The following is a 16,209-nucleotide window of genomic DNA, read 5'->3' as shown; positions in this document are numbered from 1 at the left end:
GTTGTTGTTCTGCTGATCACTGTGTTTCAGCAACAGCCAGGTTCTCACAGCATTTCCCCTTCAAGTGCGATTTTATACACCTGTACTGACTGCAGCTCTGATGAGAAAACCAAAGCCTGGCAGGAACTGAAAGCATCAAGGAGAGATGTAGGGCTGTTCCCCGCTTTATGCAAGCTGAGTCTTTTCAAGTGAAGAATATCAGAAAAAAAAATATGAGAATTTTAATGGAAAAGAAGTTGTAGCTAAAGCTCCTCTGCTGTCATTTCCCAGCACAGTCAGTGCTTTGGCTATTGAAGGTTAAGGCATGCTCATAAGTATGGGCAGCAGAGCACATAAGATACATTATTTATTTTGAGGAACACCCTGCAATTTTTCCTGACGTATTGTATAATTAGCCAAAATTACAGCAATATTCACCCAGAGTGAAACAGAGGATGGCATAAATATTATGTGTGAGCCCACAACCACTGAGTGCATTTCATTTGGGTGTTAAACGTGACTCCATGAAGAGACCAAGTGCTCAGCTTTTCCTCAGGCTGGGATCAGCCCCCAAGTGGGCTGCTGCAAAGCAGAAACATTGGGAGCAAAGTTCATACACAAATATTTAGCAAATGGGTGTCCCCCAGCCTGCAGAACCCCAAGGCTGAAGGAAGACTGAGCCCAGCATGCACACCCTGCAAAGATGGGGACACAGCAGAGCCACCCCTGCTGCATCCACTGCACTAACACAGCTTAAGCCTTCCCATAGCAGTTTCTGAGCATTTTGGACCCAAAATTAGCACATTACTAAATTCCAACAAATATTACATAACATCTAACTGTGCATACAGAAAATGTGATGCTTGTGACGCTCTGGTCTGAAACAAGATTACACTTCAAAGGGCAAGATCACGCTAAAAAACAGTCAAAGCCTGACATGTGGTTCCAATTCTTCTTTCTTCTGCTTTGTGAAAATGCACCTTATCTGCCTGCAGAACAATTTAAATTTTGCACTGGAGCCAAGAGATTCCTTCAATCTAATGAAAATGCTCATGGTATGAGAAGGCCACGACCCACCTCCCTCCACCTAATGCTCCCCACAGTGGATGACCACAAGGTCTCCAATGGGATGAGCAGGTTCACCTCTGCCTGCCCTGCTGTCATCTTGGGAATGAGATTCACTGTAGAATCATTTGAGTTGGAAGGAACGTTTATAGGCCATCTGGTCCAAAGTGTCCTGCACTGAACAGGGACGCTCACAGCTCCATCAGGGCTCCCATCCAGCCCAAATTTGGGTGTCCCTAGTGATGGTGCACCCACCACCTCTGTGGGCATGCCATACCACCCTTACTGTAAAAACCTTCTTCCTTATGTCCAATATAAAACTCCCCCCTTTTAGTTTGGCCCCTTGTCCTATCACCACAGACCCTGCTAAATAGTCTGCCCCCTTCCTTCTTATAGCTACCTTTGGGTGCTGAGAGGTCACTCTCATATCTCCCTGCAGCCTTCTTGTCTGCAGGGCAAACAGACCCAGCTCTCTCAGCCTGTCTGGCATGCAGATGCTCTCCTAAAGAGCATACAGTCACACTGGAAAAGCACTGGTGGCTGTATCATAAGCTCTGCCAACCCTTTTAGCCACTGTCAGAGATGATCCCCACTGGAGCGTGATGTCAGCCCCTGAGGGATGCATGCATGAACGGCGAAGATCGATAACTGAGATGTGAGGTGCACGCAGGCAGCAATTAGACCCAGATCTGATTACGGGCCCCATGCCAGGGAAAGAAATGGCCCAGAAGGAGGTGGATGGTCCAGTGTGTGCATTGCTTGCATGTCCTGTGGGCTCTGGAGTCCCTGGGAGTCAGCACTGCTGTGCCTTCCTGCTCCATTTCACCATTTTTCAGTTTTCTCGAAGGCGTAGATTGGCTCTTCACAGCCTGGCTTCACTTGCAGCAATCCCATACAACTTGACCTTTTGCAAACAGTTTTGCTTTGGGGAATGAAGGGAATGCGTTTATTTGGCAGTTCTGGCCTTACGGGTGGCAACTGCTAAGCAAAGAAACCATGCATGCAGCCAGAAGAGGAGGGGCAGCAAATGATGTTGTTCTAGATAAATATCAATTAAGTGAACTTGTTCTATTAACCCTAAGACCTGGCTCTGTTCTTCCTTTGTTTCACTCTGAGATTTCAAGTTTTCCTTTCTTAAAAATGGAATGATGACCCCAACTCCTGTCAAAGCATAAATCCTCCTTTAAAAACAATGGATTCCAGGAATCCCTGCCACTGGGTGAGGAGAACAAAGTGCATCTGCAACTTGCAACCCAGATGCAAAGCACAAGCAGGCTCCAGAAAGGCCGAGTTATTTCAGAGTTCATCTGCACACAGTGAAAGGAAAACAACAGATGTAATGCTTTGCCTTACACTGAGGGAGGATACTGTGTTAACACAAAGTTAGCTAGGGAACCAGACAAACCATACACTATGTCAGGGAGTGTAAGGATACAGTTTCCTGACAGGCTACAATGTGTGCAGCCCAGGTAAGGAGCTGAGGCACAACAACAATGCAGTCACAACCGTGATGCTACCCCAGAGCTGGAGGAGTGCTAACAGCCATCCAGCTGGCAGGACACGGCTGCCTCTTCAGGGCTGTTCACTTCTACCCCCTTGGCCGCCTTCTCCTGCCAAGCTGAGCTGTCTGCAAATATGAGAGGGATGTCAAACTCTGACATGTTTTGCTTGTTAAAATCATTGCTTTCATTTCAATAACAACAAATCACTGCTTGGCTTCAGCTGCGCAGGAGTAAAAGAATCCCAGAAATAACATGCACCCCATCAACAGAGGAACACACGAAACGGACCAAATGCCAGAGGGATGAACAAATGCAGTTCCTGGTGTGCACTGTTTGGGAGGGGAAAGGAGGAAAGCAGATACACCCGAGTGAGTTAACAATTGTTCCTCAACACAGTGAGATACATCACATTTGTGTCTTGCAGCAGGGAGATCCTTCCTACCCATCCAGCCCCCGTGATGGCTCTGCTCTCCTCACTGCCCAACTTGGGCTGTGGAGTTTTCTTGTAATAGACCTCTTATATGATAAAATATGCAGTATCTGCTCTGCTGAAATTATTCTAACTTCATGCTGAATTCAGCAAAGCAAGGAAGGAAGGACGACAGGAAACAAAGAAAGAAGAAAGGAAGAAGAAAATCTTGACTTCGTTTTGGTATTTTTGGAATATGAGCTTTCTTTTTTTATTATTTCATAACATTTTTTTTAGAAGTATATCTCGAAATTAAAAGAATATACATGTGAAACTGAACTAGTTTCCTCAGGAAAAAAAACAAAAAACAAACAAACAAACAAACAAACAACAAAACCACAACACTAAAACAACCAACAGATAAGTCAATGCTAAACTGATTTATATAGATTTTTATTCTATGGGGAGGAAAAATAATCCCTCATGGACCTCTTTTCTCCTGACTTCCATTTGGCTGTTGATGGAGGAATCACTCATTTGCACTGCTTGTAACTGTGCTAGTGAACCGCGTTCACTGCTCCCACAAGCACAGCTCCCACTGAGGCAATGGAGAGAACAGACACCCAACCCCCTGGTTGCCTGGATGATTTCTATGGATTTTCTTGGCATGGACTACACCTGGCCCAGCAGCAGCACTGTGTGCATGCTGACTGATGTGCTCACCTGAAGCCTGTGCTGCGTAGTGGGTTGCAGCTGAGTTTTCCATGCTCTGGAGCAACCCAGTAGCCTGCAGTGCTTCCAAGTCCCCGCATCTGGAAGTCACTTATGTGTGTAATACCACCCCGAGGGCTCAATTTGATAGATAAAAACCTATTTGCTGGGCTATCTTGAGCAGAAGGGAACCTTTCCCTACAGGATTATAATCAATAACCCTGATTATTGATGCACTCATTAGCACCAGACACTTGGCACGTGTGCCTTCATCCAACACTTGAAGGGCTTTTTTCATCCAGGCAATGTCACTGCCTCCAAGCACACCTTATCCTAGCACAAGCTGGTGTGTGACAGCACCAAGACCTACAGAATAGCAGTGCGATGGGCCCCCCCAGCTGGATGTACACAGACACACACACACAAACTGTGAGGAGAAACATTAAGATGCACCCTGAGCTCCGGGACATTGCAGTGGCCAAATTCCACAGGTTGGTCAGGTACCTCAGCTCCACTGAGAGCAATAACCATAAAAGTGAGCAAGAACTACGAGAACATGAACGGAGAACTAAAAAAGTGCTTCTTTCAGGAGCTTCAATCATCACTTTCTCTCCATGTGAAATCAGAAAGGATTCAGCTCCAACATTTAAGGGAGGGAAATCAACTTTTTACAGGGGTTGATAGTGATTGGACAAGGGGGAATGTTTTTAAGCTAAAGGAGGGGACATATAAATTAGATGTTGGCTAAGTTTTTCACAGAGAGGGCAATGAGGTGCTGGCACTGATGCCTGGGGAAGCTGTGGCTGCTCCATCCCTGGAGGTACTCAAGGCCAGGCTGGGTGGAGCACTGGGCAGTCTGAGCTGGTGCTTGATCTAGCAGCTGGCAACTCTGCATGCACCAGGGAGCTGGAACTTGGTGATCCTTCAGGTCTGTTCCAACCCAAGGCATTCTATGATTCAGTGATCCAATGGACTCGGGGAATTTGACAGCTTACAGAATAGGCAGACTTCTCAAATGTTTAAATGAATCTTTGAATGAACAAGGTCCTTCTGTGTCCTTCAGCTGAAGCTGCTCTTATGTTTCACTCATACTGCTGCAAAGTTATCTACATATATTTATATATATTTTAAGTCCTAAATCTTCATCTGTTATTCAAGATGAGAAATACTGCAAAGGGAAAAGATGCTTTAAGTTACTGGGTTGCTTTTCTCTACACATGAGCCATTTCCTTCACTTTGAAAGACGCCTTTAGATCTCCTTAAGGAAAAGCATCCTTTCCCCAGGGAAACAGAATACATATCAGACAGGGGAGGGGGGAAAAGGGGGGAAAAAACACAGAGCTGGTTTTTTGTTCTTGAGGGAAGAAACAAATACTGTTTGTGACCCTGAGCTCTGCATTCTGAGTCGGAAGCCCTTTTGCAGAAACAAAGCCCAAAAAGATGGAGATGATGCTCTGCAATGGCTGGTGCTGCAGAGCCCAAGTGAGCTTTGAATTGTGAAAATAAGTGATGAAGCAACAGGGTGCACAACAACCTGCACCCACCAACCCAGCGCTAGCACTACAAAACTGCTGAGCATGCCTGGAGGCTTCAGTTCAGCCACAGAGGGGATGAATCCACTTGGTTCCACCATTTTTTGGCAAGGAAGCCAGGAGAGAGTAGCTATACCCAGTCTTCTGCATTCAACTCTTGGATCTATTGTTTTAAATCAAGCCTTAATTAAAGGCTACATCTCCTGAAGCAGCACCAAAAAGCCATGTCACATGTCAGTTTCTTTGCAATCCTCCAGCAAGTTCCTATGGTCAGAACCAAATACATATTTTAACCTTTTCTAGCTGTACTTTATACATATAACTCTGCAGGTGCTCTTCAGCGTACACACGTTTTGCTTGGCACCTGCACAACTGCTGCCGACAGCCTGTACTAATTCACAAGAATGAGATTCAGCCCATGTGCCCAAATCTGCAGCTCCGTCCATCACATCAGCGTCCTTAGTTGGCCTGCCTCAAACTGACAAGTCGTACCACAGAGCCAAGTGTGTAGAAAAGATAACAAAAAAGAACATAAGAAAGAGAGAAGGAGACCACGCTGGGCGAGCTGCCCTTGCCCATCACGAGGTGGATGAAACGAGTGCTGGCTTTACAGCACGGTGTCTACTGCCACTGACCGCTAAGACATCACCACAGCCTGTTCTCCCCAGGCACCCAGACCTCTGATTATACAAGATGTCCCTGCATGGACCTGCTTCCAAAAAGCTGCCCACACCCATTGCCAAGCCAGCCCCAACTTCTCCCAGCTGTGAGCTCTCCCTTCCCTACGACAACAAGAGAACTGAGAAGTGGAGCACGCGGTGTCAACCAGTGCCAAACGCAGCTCTGCTCACGCGCACCATTCCTGGATATTTTAGTTGCAGCACTGAGTTGCTTATTATAAACACTTAATTGACGTAAGCTCACACCATTCCTTTACAAAGGCAAAGAACATGGGGAGTGTGCTGGGGTGGACAGGAGGAACTGGGGCTCTGTGTCGGGCAGTGCCTCAGTTTCACTGTCTGCACAACAGGGTGAACTCTCTCCATTTGGCAGAGCTCGCCAGGTACTGTAGAAGTGATGTTCGCTCTGTCAGAGTGAAGTATTTTAACAGCTACTCCCTACAGCTGTAAAACAAGGTCATGTTTAGGAAGGTAACAACAGTTCCCCCAGCAGCGTGCCACTTCCAAATGGGATCTGCCTCTTTTGAACACGGGTGTTTCTCACGTTCCTCTCACCATGCTAAGCTGCCTATCATTAAGCGCACATAATCACTGGGGTTGTGGGTCACTGCACAATGTATGCACATTTCTTTAAACTAGTTTCAATTCATTTGCATGTCATTTTCTATGCACAGGAGTGACTCTGCAATGAATAAGTAATGCGGGCACAGCACAACCCCTGCACCAACAATGAGAACAGCAGCAAACCCAGCGGTGTGCAGCCCTCTGAGCAGTACACCTGAGCACAAGAGTGGGACACACCACCAAAACAATCTCTCATTTAAAGACTGACAAAAGGGAACTGGGCTGTAGGCATTTTTTTTAAGCAAATTAATTTCTCTACTTGCTTAATTTTATAAATGGAATACAGTGCTGGTTACAAGTGATTGACTGTCAGCTCTGAAGACTGAACAGTTTTATTTTTACAGCACTGACTAGCATTGATCCCCCCTCTCAGTCAATAAAAAGTCTTCCTTAAATCACTCTGGTGTGTAACTTATCGAACACCTCCCTTAGCAAGGAAGTCCATGCGAATGGAGGGAATTCTTAGAATTCAATGATTTTTCATGGGCACTTAGTGAATCCAAAGGAAGCAGAATTACACCTGTGCAGCTGGGAGCACTGAGATGGGACCAGTAAGAAGACTGACCGCGGCATCCCACTGTAAAAGTCACTCAAATATTAACGCAACAAAGCATCTGGAAATCTAGAAAACAGATCTAGATTTGGGTTGAGGGCTGACCATCAGATGTGATGATCTTTGTGGTCTTTTCCAGTCGCGATGGCTCCTGTGTTTTATGGTTCCCACCCTTTGACTCCTTGGCTTGAGGGATGTCACTCAACAGCAGACGGGGAGGAAAGAGGAATGAGAAGAGGTTCTATCAATGAGAGTCCTAAGTCCCACTCCTGATCCCACAAAAAGGGATTCCTCAGACAAAATGGCAACACTTTTGGGTAAAGAGCCACTTTTTGGTCTGGATTCAGAAGGTAATTAAGATATAGGATGGCCCACAAGCTACCACTCACCGTAAGATGAACAAATTAAGAGAAAAGCAGCGTTATTTTTCCCTTTGAATATGTCAAGTCACGCTGTATTTCAAATATTTTGGATCTTCTCTTGGCACTTGCTTTAGAACACACCATTAATGAGTCTGGTTTGCAGACTCTGTGAATGCTGAAGCATTTTACAAGATGAATACAACCCCTGCCTCACAGGCTGCGTATGGGGGACTCTGACAACAACCCAGTCTTCCTTCCCCTTCGATGGGGAACCATCACAACCATGAATGGCCTTTTACCTGAGAGGTTTCCCCTGTTTTTGTTTCTCCCTTGAGTGCAGGTCACACATCTCAGCCTACAGCCCCAGGAGCAGCCACCAGCTGGCTGACACCTCACTGCAGGGTGCACATATATGGGACATACGAGAAGACTACACAGGTTGACAGCACATCCCTAAGAGATGAGTAGATGTGTATCACACTTAACCATGATACTAACAAACACCTGAGGAAAGGACCTGCTCACAGCAGCTTCTCAAAGCAACCTGTGTTTTATTTTTAGTTTCTGTCTTAGTGGTGGCTTCTAGCAATGAAAGAAAAAAGAAGTAAATAGTAATTCCATTGAGAACTCAGGAAGGGCCTCCTCCTGCCAGGTGCTGAGTTCTCACGCCGACCAAGGACACCTGGAAGCACAACGCACTGCTCAGAACTGAACGTGTGGGTGGTGGGACTTCATGGGAATGTGAGCAACACGTACATCAGGGCGGAAGTTTTCCACAAGGAACAGAGAGTAAGCCCACATACACACGTACAAAAGAATAAAGAGAGGAACAGAAGGCTGCCCCAAAAATGCATTACAAAACTCTTGCAAGCTCAATATTAGGTCTAACAGTTATGCAGCTGCCATCTGGAAGGTTTTCAGAGCTAAGGAAATTCCCTATGCAACTCAGCTCAAGAAGCAGCACTTGAGGGATCGAGATATCAAATGGCCACGATTCTAATTGATCCTCGGCTTATCGATCCCCTTGTCACTATGCAGAAAATAAGAGCACGTTATTTGAAAAGCGAACCTAGAGGGAGGTGGGAAAATACGACCGTGGGTTAAGCTGCTGGCTTCCTCCTTCGGGCTGCGGCGGAGGGCTGCGCCCAGCGACCCCGCACTTCGGGGGGAACCGCAGCGCCCGGGCGAAGTTGAGCGCGGAGCGAGCCCTTCCTCCGACTGCTGGAGACACCCGGGGAACACACCAGGGCTGCCCCGCGCCGCGGAGCCGGCCCCCACGGCCCCGGCCAGCGGTACTCACCCGGTCTCCTCCTCACCGGCCTTTTCCTGCCGCTGCAGAAGCGCACTTTGCTGAAGACCCCCAGGACGTGCCTCTCGCAGAGGGAGCGCCCGTCCTTGCTGGGGCTGGAGCGGCGTTTGGAGGCGGACACCCGGTCGCTGTTGGACTCCCTCGCCTGCCGCTTCTGCCGGATCAACGAGCTGGCGATAGCCGCTGCCATCGCCGCTCATGGGCCCCCCGCGCCTCGCCTCGCCGCTCCGGTCCGGGGGAGCGCGCTGGGGCCGAGCCGCCGCCGCGCCCCGGGGGGACGGGGACGCCCCGCTTAGCGCGCTGCGGCCCCGAGTCCCGGCAGCGGGGAGGGCTCAGCCGGCCAGGCGGAGCGGGGCGCCCCGGCTAACAACCATGGCTGGCCGCCGGACCCCGCCGCCCATGGGTCCGTCCCCGGAGAGCGCAAATCCCGGCCGGGCCGGCGGTGCCCCCGAGCCTTGTAAATCCGGGAGGCGGTCGCCCCGCTCGCAACGGTCCGCCGGCGCCTGCTGTGTCCAGAGGAGGGTGCGCGGAGGATCCGCGGGTCCCTGTGGTGCGGCTCCGCTCCGCACCGCTGGGGCGAGGGGCCGTGAGATGAGTCAGAGCCCCCCCGGCCCGCAGCCGGCCCCGGCCCCAGCGCGGTGGCTCCCAAGCGCGGCGCGGCACTGCGCGCACATGGACGCGTCCCGCGGCTCCGCTCCGCTCCCTCGGCCGGGCTCAGGGCGAGCCGCGCTGCATTTCTGTTTGCACTCCTCCTCTTCCTCTTTTCCCCCCCTCCCCACTCCTCTCGCGGAGAAGGGCGGGAGGGGAAGGCAAAGCGGCCACGAGAAAAAGCACCAGGCTGGCGAACAAGGCAAAAAGAGACAACGCAATAAAATTAAAATAAATTAAAAAAAAAAAAAAAAAAAAAAAAAAAAAAAAGAAGAGCTCCGACTGGGGGTGCGGGCTCACATCGCCGCAGCTCGGCGCCCCGGGCTCACAACGCCATGGCTGGTGCAGCTTCTCCAGCCCCGCTCGCCGCTTCTGCCCCGGCCGCGTCTCTCCCCGACGGCAGCAGCCCGCATCGTCCGGCCCGGCCCTGCGGGAGCCGCGGGCGCTCAGCACCGGGGCAGCCCCGGGCCCGGTTGCAGCGGCGGGGACGGCAGCAGGAGGAGCGATGCGAGGAGGGGAGGGGGAGGAGGAGGAGGAGGGCGGTGTGGGGGGTGCGGCTGCCGCTGCTGTTGCTCCGTGCGGGGTTCAGGACTCTTCGCGTTGCCGCCCGACGGGGCGTGGAGGAGCCGCGCCGCACCCGCCGCCCGCCCGCATCCTCCGGCTCAGCCCGGCTGTAACGAAGGGGGGGGAGAGGGGAGGGAGCGGCCGGGGAAGCCGCCCCCCCGGACTCCCACGCAGCGCGGGGCTGCTGCCAAAGCGACGGGGAGCTCCGCAACCCCGCGGCGGTCGGTGCCGGCCGGGAGCTGAGCTACGGGCTCGGGGAGGATTGCAGCTGCTCCCCGCTCGCCCTTCTCTACGCAATCCTACGTGATCGAGGTTCGGATGAGAAAAAATCGCGCAGGCAGAGAGAGGCAACTGCAGCTCCGCGGCGGCTCTGCCCCTTCGCCCGGGCAGCTCTCGGGAGACTCCCCGGGCCGCCCCCATCGGGAAACGGGCATCCCTGGGCCCGCAGCACCGGCCGGCCCCGACCCGCCCCCCCCTGAGGAGCCACCGGAGACGCGCGCAGCCGACTCCGACACCTCCGCGGCCGCCGGGCTCAGTTGTCCGCTGGGCGTCCCCACTGCTTTCCCCTATTCACTAGACAGAGACAGGGCTGCGCTGCTGGAGGGGCTGCTGCCTCGTCTGGAAGGCTGTAGTGCTGATCCCAGGTCACAGCACAGGCTTATCAGCACATGCTCCGATCGGGGCAACACGCCTGAGCTGGATTGACTCCTTCGTATCTCCACACACAAAAGTGAACTAAATTTAAGATGTAGAAATACGCCTCTGGTCATATGGACTGTTGCTGCTGCCGTTAAGAATGGCGGCTCGCCAGCTTTCAGGTTCAAGTAAGAGCTACTATGTCTGCATACAGAAAGCGATGAGCAATAGGGTACCTGAGGTAGCATAGGGTCGGGAGATCTCAGCTGCTCCAAGTATCATGGGACAAGTAACAGTGGCGAGGTGAGACTAAATCCAGTCCCAAAGGTGCCAGGATGAAAAGAGCCCTTTAAACCAACTGGGGAACTGGGAATCACCAACTTCAGCAAAATAAGTGGTGTCACCACTTTGCAGCAAGAACTTTAGATCTTAACTATTGTAATGCATTGGGAAAGGTAACTGAAATATCCACCCACAGTGACTACAAGGATGAGCTGAACTCCAGCATTACTTCCTGATTTTCACTCATAATCCTGTGGATGCCAACGAGGTGGAATCAGGTTCTCCAGGAGAGAATGGGGGAGGAAGATATTCACAGCCATTCAGGAGATCTAAATGCCAGGCTGTGGATTTCTTTTTAACAGCTGCCAATTTATTTTTTTTAAAGCAGATTTCACTGTCTCAATCAATAAAGATTTTTCTTTCCTTTCCTGTAACTAAAATGCTTCATATTTTAATTCTCTCTGCTGGATTATTTCACTTGACATCAAAGAATGTTGCAGTACAAGGTACAGGCATGGCCTTAAGAAAGCTGTTTGCAATCAGGGAATCACTGTCTGAATTGCCAGTGAATTATCCAAAGCTCCATCTTCAAAGGATGTGAGCAAATCTGATATCTCCCAAAGAAAGAGGTTTTCCAGCTCTTCATAAAGCTACTTTCTGACTGGAGTCTGGTCAAAGAATTCTGTTTTATCCCCCCATTTTAAATAAGTTTCACTTATTTTGTCATTTATTTTCTTGTGTAGCCGCAAACCCAAAGCAGTGGCTCTGCACTTAAAAATGATCCTAATGGGTGATAAAGCTGCTCACAGGGTTTGTTGGTGATTTGTAGATCTGAGAAGAGAGCTGCTGCAACTCCAAGAAGAAATGCTTCTCCCTGGTCTCTCAGCCTCTGCAGTAATGGAATTAAATTAAAGCAGAGCTTCTGAAGCTGAATATAATATTGCGTTTGCTAGCACACAGGTCTTTATTTATAGATGGCCAAGTAGTCCATGGTTTGGTTCTCAATGCAGGCACTGTGCCATGAACTCCTAGTGACATTACTGGCATGCACACCTGCTCTGCACCACTCTGGATCACACCTCAGCTTGCAGCGGTTCTGAGCAGCCCATGCTTTTAACAGCACCAAGTGAGGCCAGAATTGGAGCCAGGGAACTGAATCTCATCTCACTCCTGCACTGTCATTCTTGCAGGGGAAATGTGTCATCTTAGGTGGGCTGCCAAGCAAAGCAGAAAGGCCTACACGTGCTCTACACTCTGCCAGCAGTTGTTTTCCCCTCCAGCTTCCATCAGGGGAAACTGAGCTGAAGCCATCTCCCTGTCCATCTGTCCCAGCTGCCCCTCTGAGGGCAGCACAGCACTCAGCAGTGCACAGAGTGCTCCCACTGCAGGCAGGCTCTGCACTCCATATTGCCACCAAAGTAAGCTCCACTGTTTGACCAAACCAGCCCAGTGTGGTGTTTTTCCTTAAGGCACACAATTCCTTACATCTCTGTCCACATACATATACATATACTTTTTTGCACTCTCTCTATAATAGTATTAATACAGTATTAACATCCCTATAACCTATAACGATTAAGGCAGTTTTTCTCCCTCCCTCTTCTCCCTGGCGCTCCTTCCTTGCCTCCAGCCCGGAGAGCTGCACACTCTGTGCTATGAAGAGGGAAGGAGTGAGCTGCACTCATTCACAAAACAAACAAGCAAACTGTGCTGTGAGCACATTGGAGAGATCCCGGTGCTGCTCTTGCAGATGTTGGAAAGGCCCATCCTGCACATATGAGCAAGCAGCGGGTTCTCCAAGCCTGATTGCAAGGCCTGTTATACGCCCCTCAGACTTCACCCTGGGCAGAAAGGAGCCCACAAGCTGGGTGTGTGCTGTGGAAGGAGGCCAACATAAACATTTCAACATGCTGTCACCTCTGAGGCTTTGTTCACTTGATAAATACATTCTTCTGTCCTCAGTACTGAGGTTTAAAAACCAAGGCCTGGATGGATTTCAGGGCTTTGCTGGCTTGAATAGAGAAGAGATCTAGAATTGCATTCCCTTACCTTCCCAAACAGAATGATCTATCTAGGTCAAAACGGAGGTTATTGGCATCCTTCCTTAGCAAAGTGCAATAATTCCCGCAGGGCTGCTAACAAAATATCCTGTTTATTTTTCATAAAGCCTTCAAAAGCCCTCGGCTATATTCTGTAGATTCTGTCATTAGGTGTATCTCTCCTCTACTAATTCCGTGCACAGACAGCTAACCACAGATAGAAATGTATGCTTTTTGTGTTTGCTCTTTTATGTGCATCGCTACTAAAAATGCATGCAGAAAGTTAAGGGAGGTTTAAATTTAATAGCACTTTAAAATGTAAAAGTGTATTCCTGTAGCTGAATGGGAAAAGAAAGACATCCGTCTCTTGCTGATAATTATGAATGGCCTAATTCACATCTCATAGCAGCATAGCAACAAATCTCTTCCAATAGGAAGGCACCGCTGAGTTTGGAAGTCTGTATGCAGCCACCTTGTAAGAACTGTACCAAATTCCCACCCTGTGTAAATTACATCTAGGATACGTGCATTGCCAGGTCTGCTTATTAAGCGGAATTAAGCCCATATCCATGTTTTATTAACTCTGTTCTTTACAAGGTAGCCCCTCGCTGCATGTCTGACATCATTAAAATTCAAGCAGCTTTTGGCATTCCCCGTTCTCTCTGCGTGGGTGGACTTTTTAAAAAATATGCCTGGGTAACCTGATAAGGAAAAGAAAAGGCCTTACACTATTTTGGTTGTTTTATATTCAGGGTAATTCTGTTTACAATGCATGGTTTTATATCTGCGTTTGGATGCCTAATAAGAATTCATATGGCCCCTTAAAAAGCTGCTGTTCTGGGAGAGAGATCTGGCCCTAAAACAGCAGCAGAGCAGGAAAACTGGCTGGCTTTCTGGGCTTTTCTCGCACAGCTGAGCTCTGAGCTGACGAGGCCTTTTAATAAACACAGAAGAGCGAGCATAATCTGACTGCTATATGAAAATAATTTATTTAATGGGCCCCTCACCCCCTTTTTGGCTTCAGAGATTCAATTAAAACAAAATTTGCAACTCATCACGAGAGTATCATTAAGCTGTGCGGTGCCTTTAGAAACAACTCTAGCTGGGGAGAGGTCGGGTTTGCTGCCTGTAGCTTAAAGCCAGCAGCAGGGCAGCAGCCACACAGAGTGCAGAGTGAAACCACTGCTGAAAAACAACAAGCCCAACTGGAGTCTGGGGAAAGAAACCATTCTGCTCTGCTTTTAAATGTTTATGTTTTTTGCTTTTAAAGAGAAGAATTCTGCTTGACAAAGGCTTTATCCCTCCTTGGTGACCTGTTGCCTGCACCAGGTGGATGAAGGGAGCACAGGAAAACCTGACTCTACCACAGGCATCCATGGCTGTTTAGGAACAAATGTTCTTGATGCGGTTTCCTTCAAGAAGACGAATACTTTTGTCTGCTGGGTTCTGGAAGGTTCTGCTCAAAGCGGGATCTCAAAGGGAATGAGATCATCTGGAAGTGCTCCTGCTGCACACACCCTGTTACTAAGGTGGGCTCCACCTAACAGGGACTAAAAGGGATTTGGAGAAATAGTAGGTATTCCTGGGTACAAAGAGAAAGCTCTCCACAGACTGCTTGGTGTTGTCCCACATTGGAGGGCCTTGCTTAGCATCAGCTCCACCCAAGGCCTCTGTTATCACCTCAGCAGCCCCATCCATCAAGAGCTCTGTCCCTGCCTTCCCCAGAGGGATCAAGGCATGAAAAACTGCTGTCCTTGCAGTCCTGTGCTTAAGTCATGGCTTTCTTCATGGCGGGAGCCCGGGAAAAGGTCTGGCAAACAGCTGCCCTGTGACATCCCCCATGCAGAATCACCAAAAGACCTATAAGCAGAGAGCAATGGAAGGAGAGGGACTTCACACTCAGATAACCTTGTGCAGGGCAGAGCCAAGAGGCTCCTCGGTTGATGCAAGGAACACAGGAGCACATACATGAGCATGTGGGAAGGAGACACATATCTCCTTGTCTGTCCCACAGCTCCTCAATTTGAAAGACAGGACAGGCAACTGCCTTCTGTCCTTCCTCCCCTGCCTCCTCTTCCTCAGTGAATTCCCATCACCATCCAGAAACTCCCTCCATCTGCTTAAACACGTGAAGGAGACAACAGAGAGCAACCCCAGCCTCACCCTCAGGGCCGTGGTGCTTCTAGGAACAAGAAAAACCTTGCAACCTTCCCTCTGTTGGACAGTTGTCTCTCTGAATCCTACACAAAGACAGCCCACTTCAGCCAACACTTTCAGGAATGTGAGAAGAGCCCTATTTCAGAAGGTGATGTGGTCTGGGTGGAGTGGGACTGTGGACCTTCAGTGCAGTTTCAGCCCCAAACCAACCCACCCCAGGCTTCAGGAGGTCTGAGTGCTGCCTGTGCTTTTCCCCCTCCCCATGAGGATGGAAAGCTGCTCACACAAAAACTTCCTCACACTGTCAACATGCAGCCAAACACTGATTCCAACCAAAGGCATTTTCAAGTGTGTCAGGAAAAGCCTTTCAATTTAAAGTTTCAAGCTGACTTTGCTGAAAGTCAGACAGATCATCCCTGATTTTATCCTGGCTGAGGCAAAACAGCCCGATTATGTGATGGAGTATGATAAGAAGGGAGGGAGAATAAACGCCCTGTTGCATCCCTGCAGCAGGGCTGTGGGAGCGTCTGTGCCCCAGCAAGTCAAGGCTTGGTGACCCCATCCTTGTTAATGCACATAGATGGCACTGCCATGGGCCAAGAAGGGGAGGCAAGGAACAAAGCTGTCAAGAAGAAATAACAAACTCCCCCTAGGCCCATAAATCTGTCTGCACAGAATGGTTCCTGCCAGATCTATAAGCCTTGGAAAGTTCCCTGACCCCAAACTTGGCTTGGCACTTCACACAGCCTCCAAACCCATGGCAGCCCAGCACTCACAGCCTCAGGCTGTACCTCAAACTCTATGGGGTCAGAAGAGCAAGGCTCCTATGGGTGCTGTTGCTCAGCTGCAACTGCAGCTCAGAGAGCTGGCAGAAACACAGTGACTCTGACAAAACCTGGTCCTCCCACTGCCATGGAGCTCTGCAGAGCAGGAGTACCGGGACATTAATCCTGCCCTCAGGATGAAGTTACATGCATCTAGATTGCATCTTATTAAACCGAACCTGCTTATTTCTCCCACATACTGCAAGGGCATACTCAACACTAAATGTAAATAAGAGATTACAGCTATCATGCAGCTAGGACAAGGCTTGAAGTCTCTCTCATTCTCTGCTGTCCTAAAGTGCAGTGTAAAAAGGACTGATGTGCATTCATCAC

General features: G+C 49.5%; 1 protein-coding gene across 4 annotated transcripts in view; it reads right to left on the bottom strand.

Annotated features, from left to right (window-relative positions):
* Window positions 1-16,209, bottom strand: part of FGF12 (fibroblast growth factor 12) — a 183,783-nt gene that overhangs the window by 71,423 nt on the left and 96,151 nt on the right. The window contains exon 1 of one of the 4 annotated variants that reach the window (XM_015871730.2): window positions 8,718-9,628. The exons of the other annotated variants lie outside the window; for them this stretch is intronic. Coding sequence (XP_015727216.1) covers window positions 8,718-8,916 — 199 coding nt within the window. The 5' untranslated portion in view covers window positions 8,917-9,628. Of the gene's footprint in view, window positions 1-8,717; window positions 9,629-16,209 lie in introns of those variants that run through there. 4 annotated transcript variants of the gene reach the window in all.

Source organism: Coturnix japonica, chromosome 9, assembly GCF_001577835.2.
Source record: "Coturnix japonica isolate 7356 chromosome 9, Coturnix japonica 2.1, whole genome shotgun sequence".
Taxonomy (NCBI): domain Eukaryota; kingdom Metazoa; phylum Chordata; class Aves; order Galliformes; family Phasianidae; genus Coturnix; species Coturnix japonica.
This window is presented reverse-complemented; position numbering and strand designations above follow the sequence as displayed.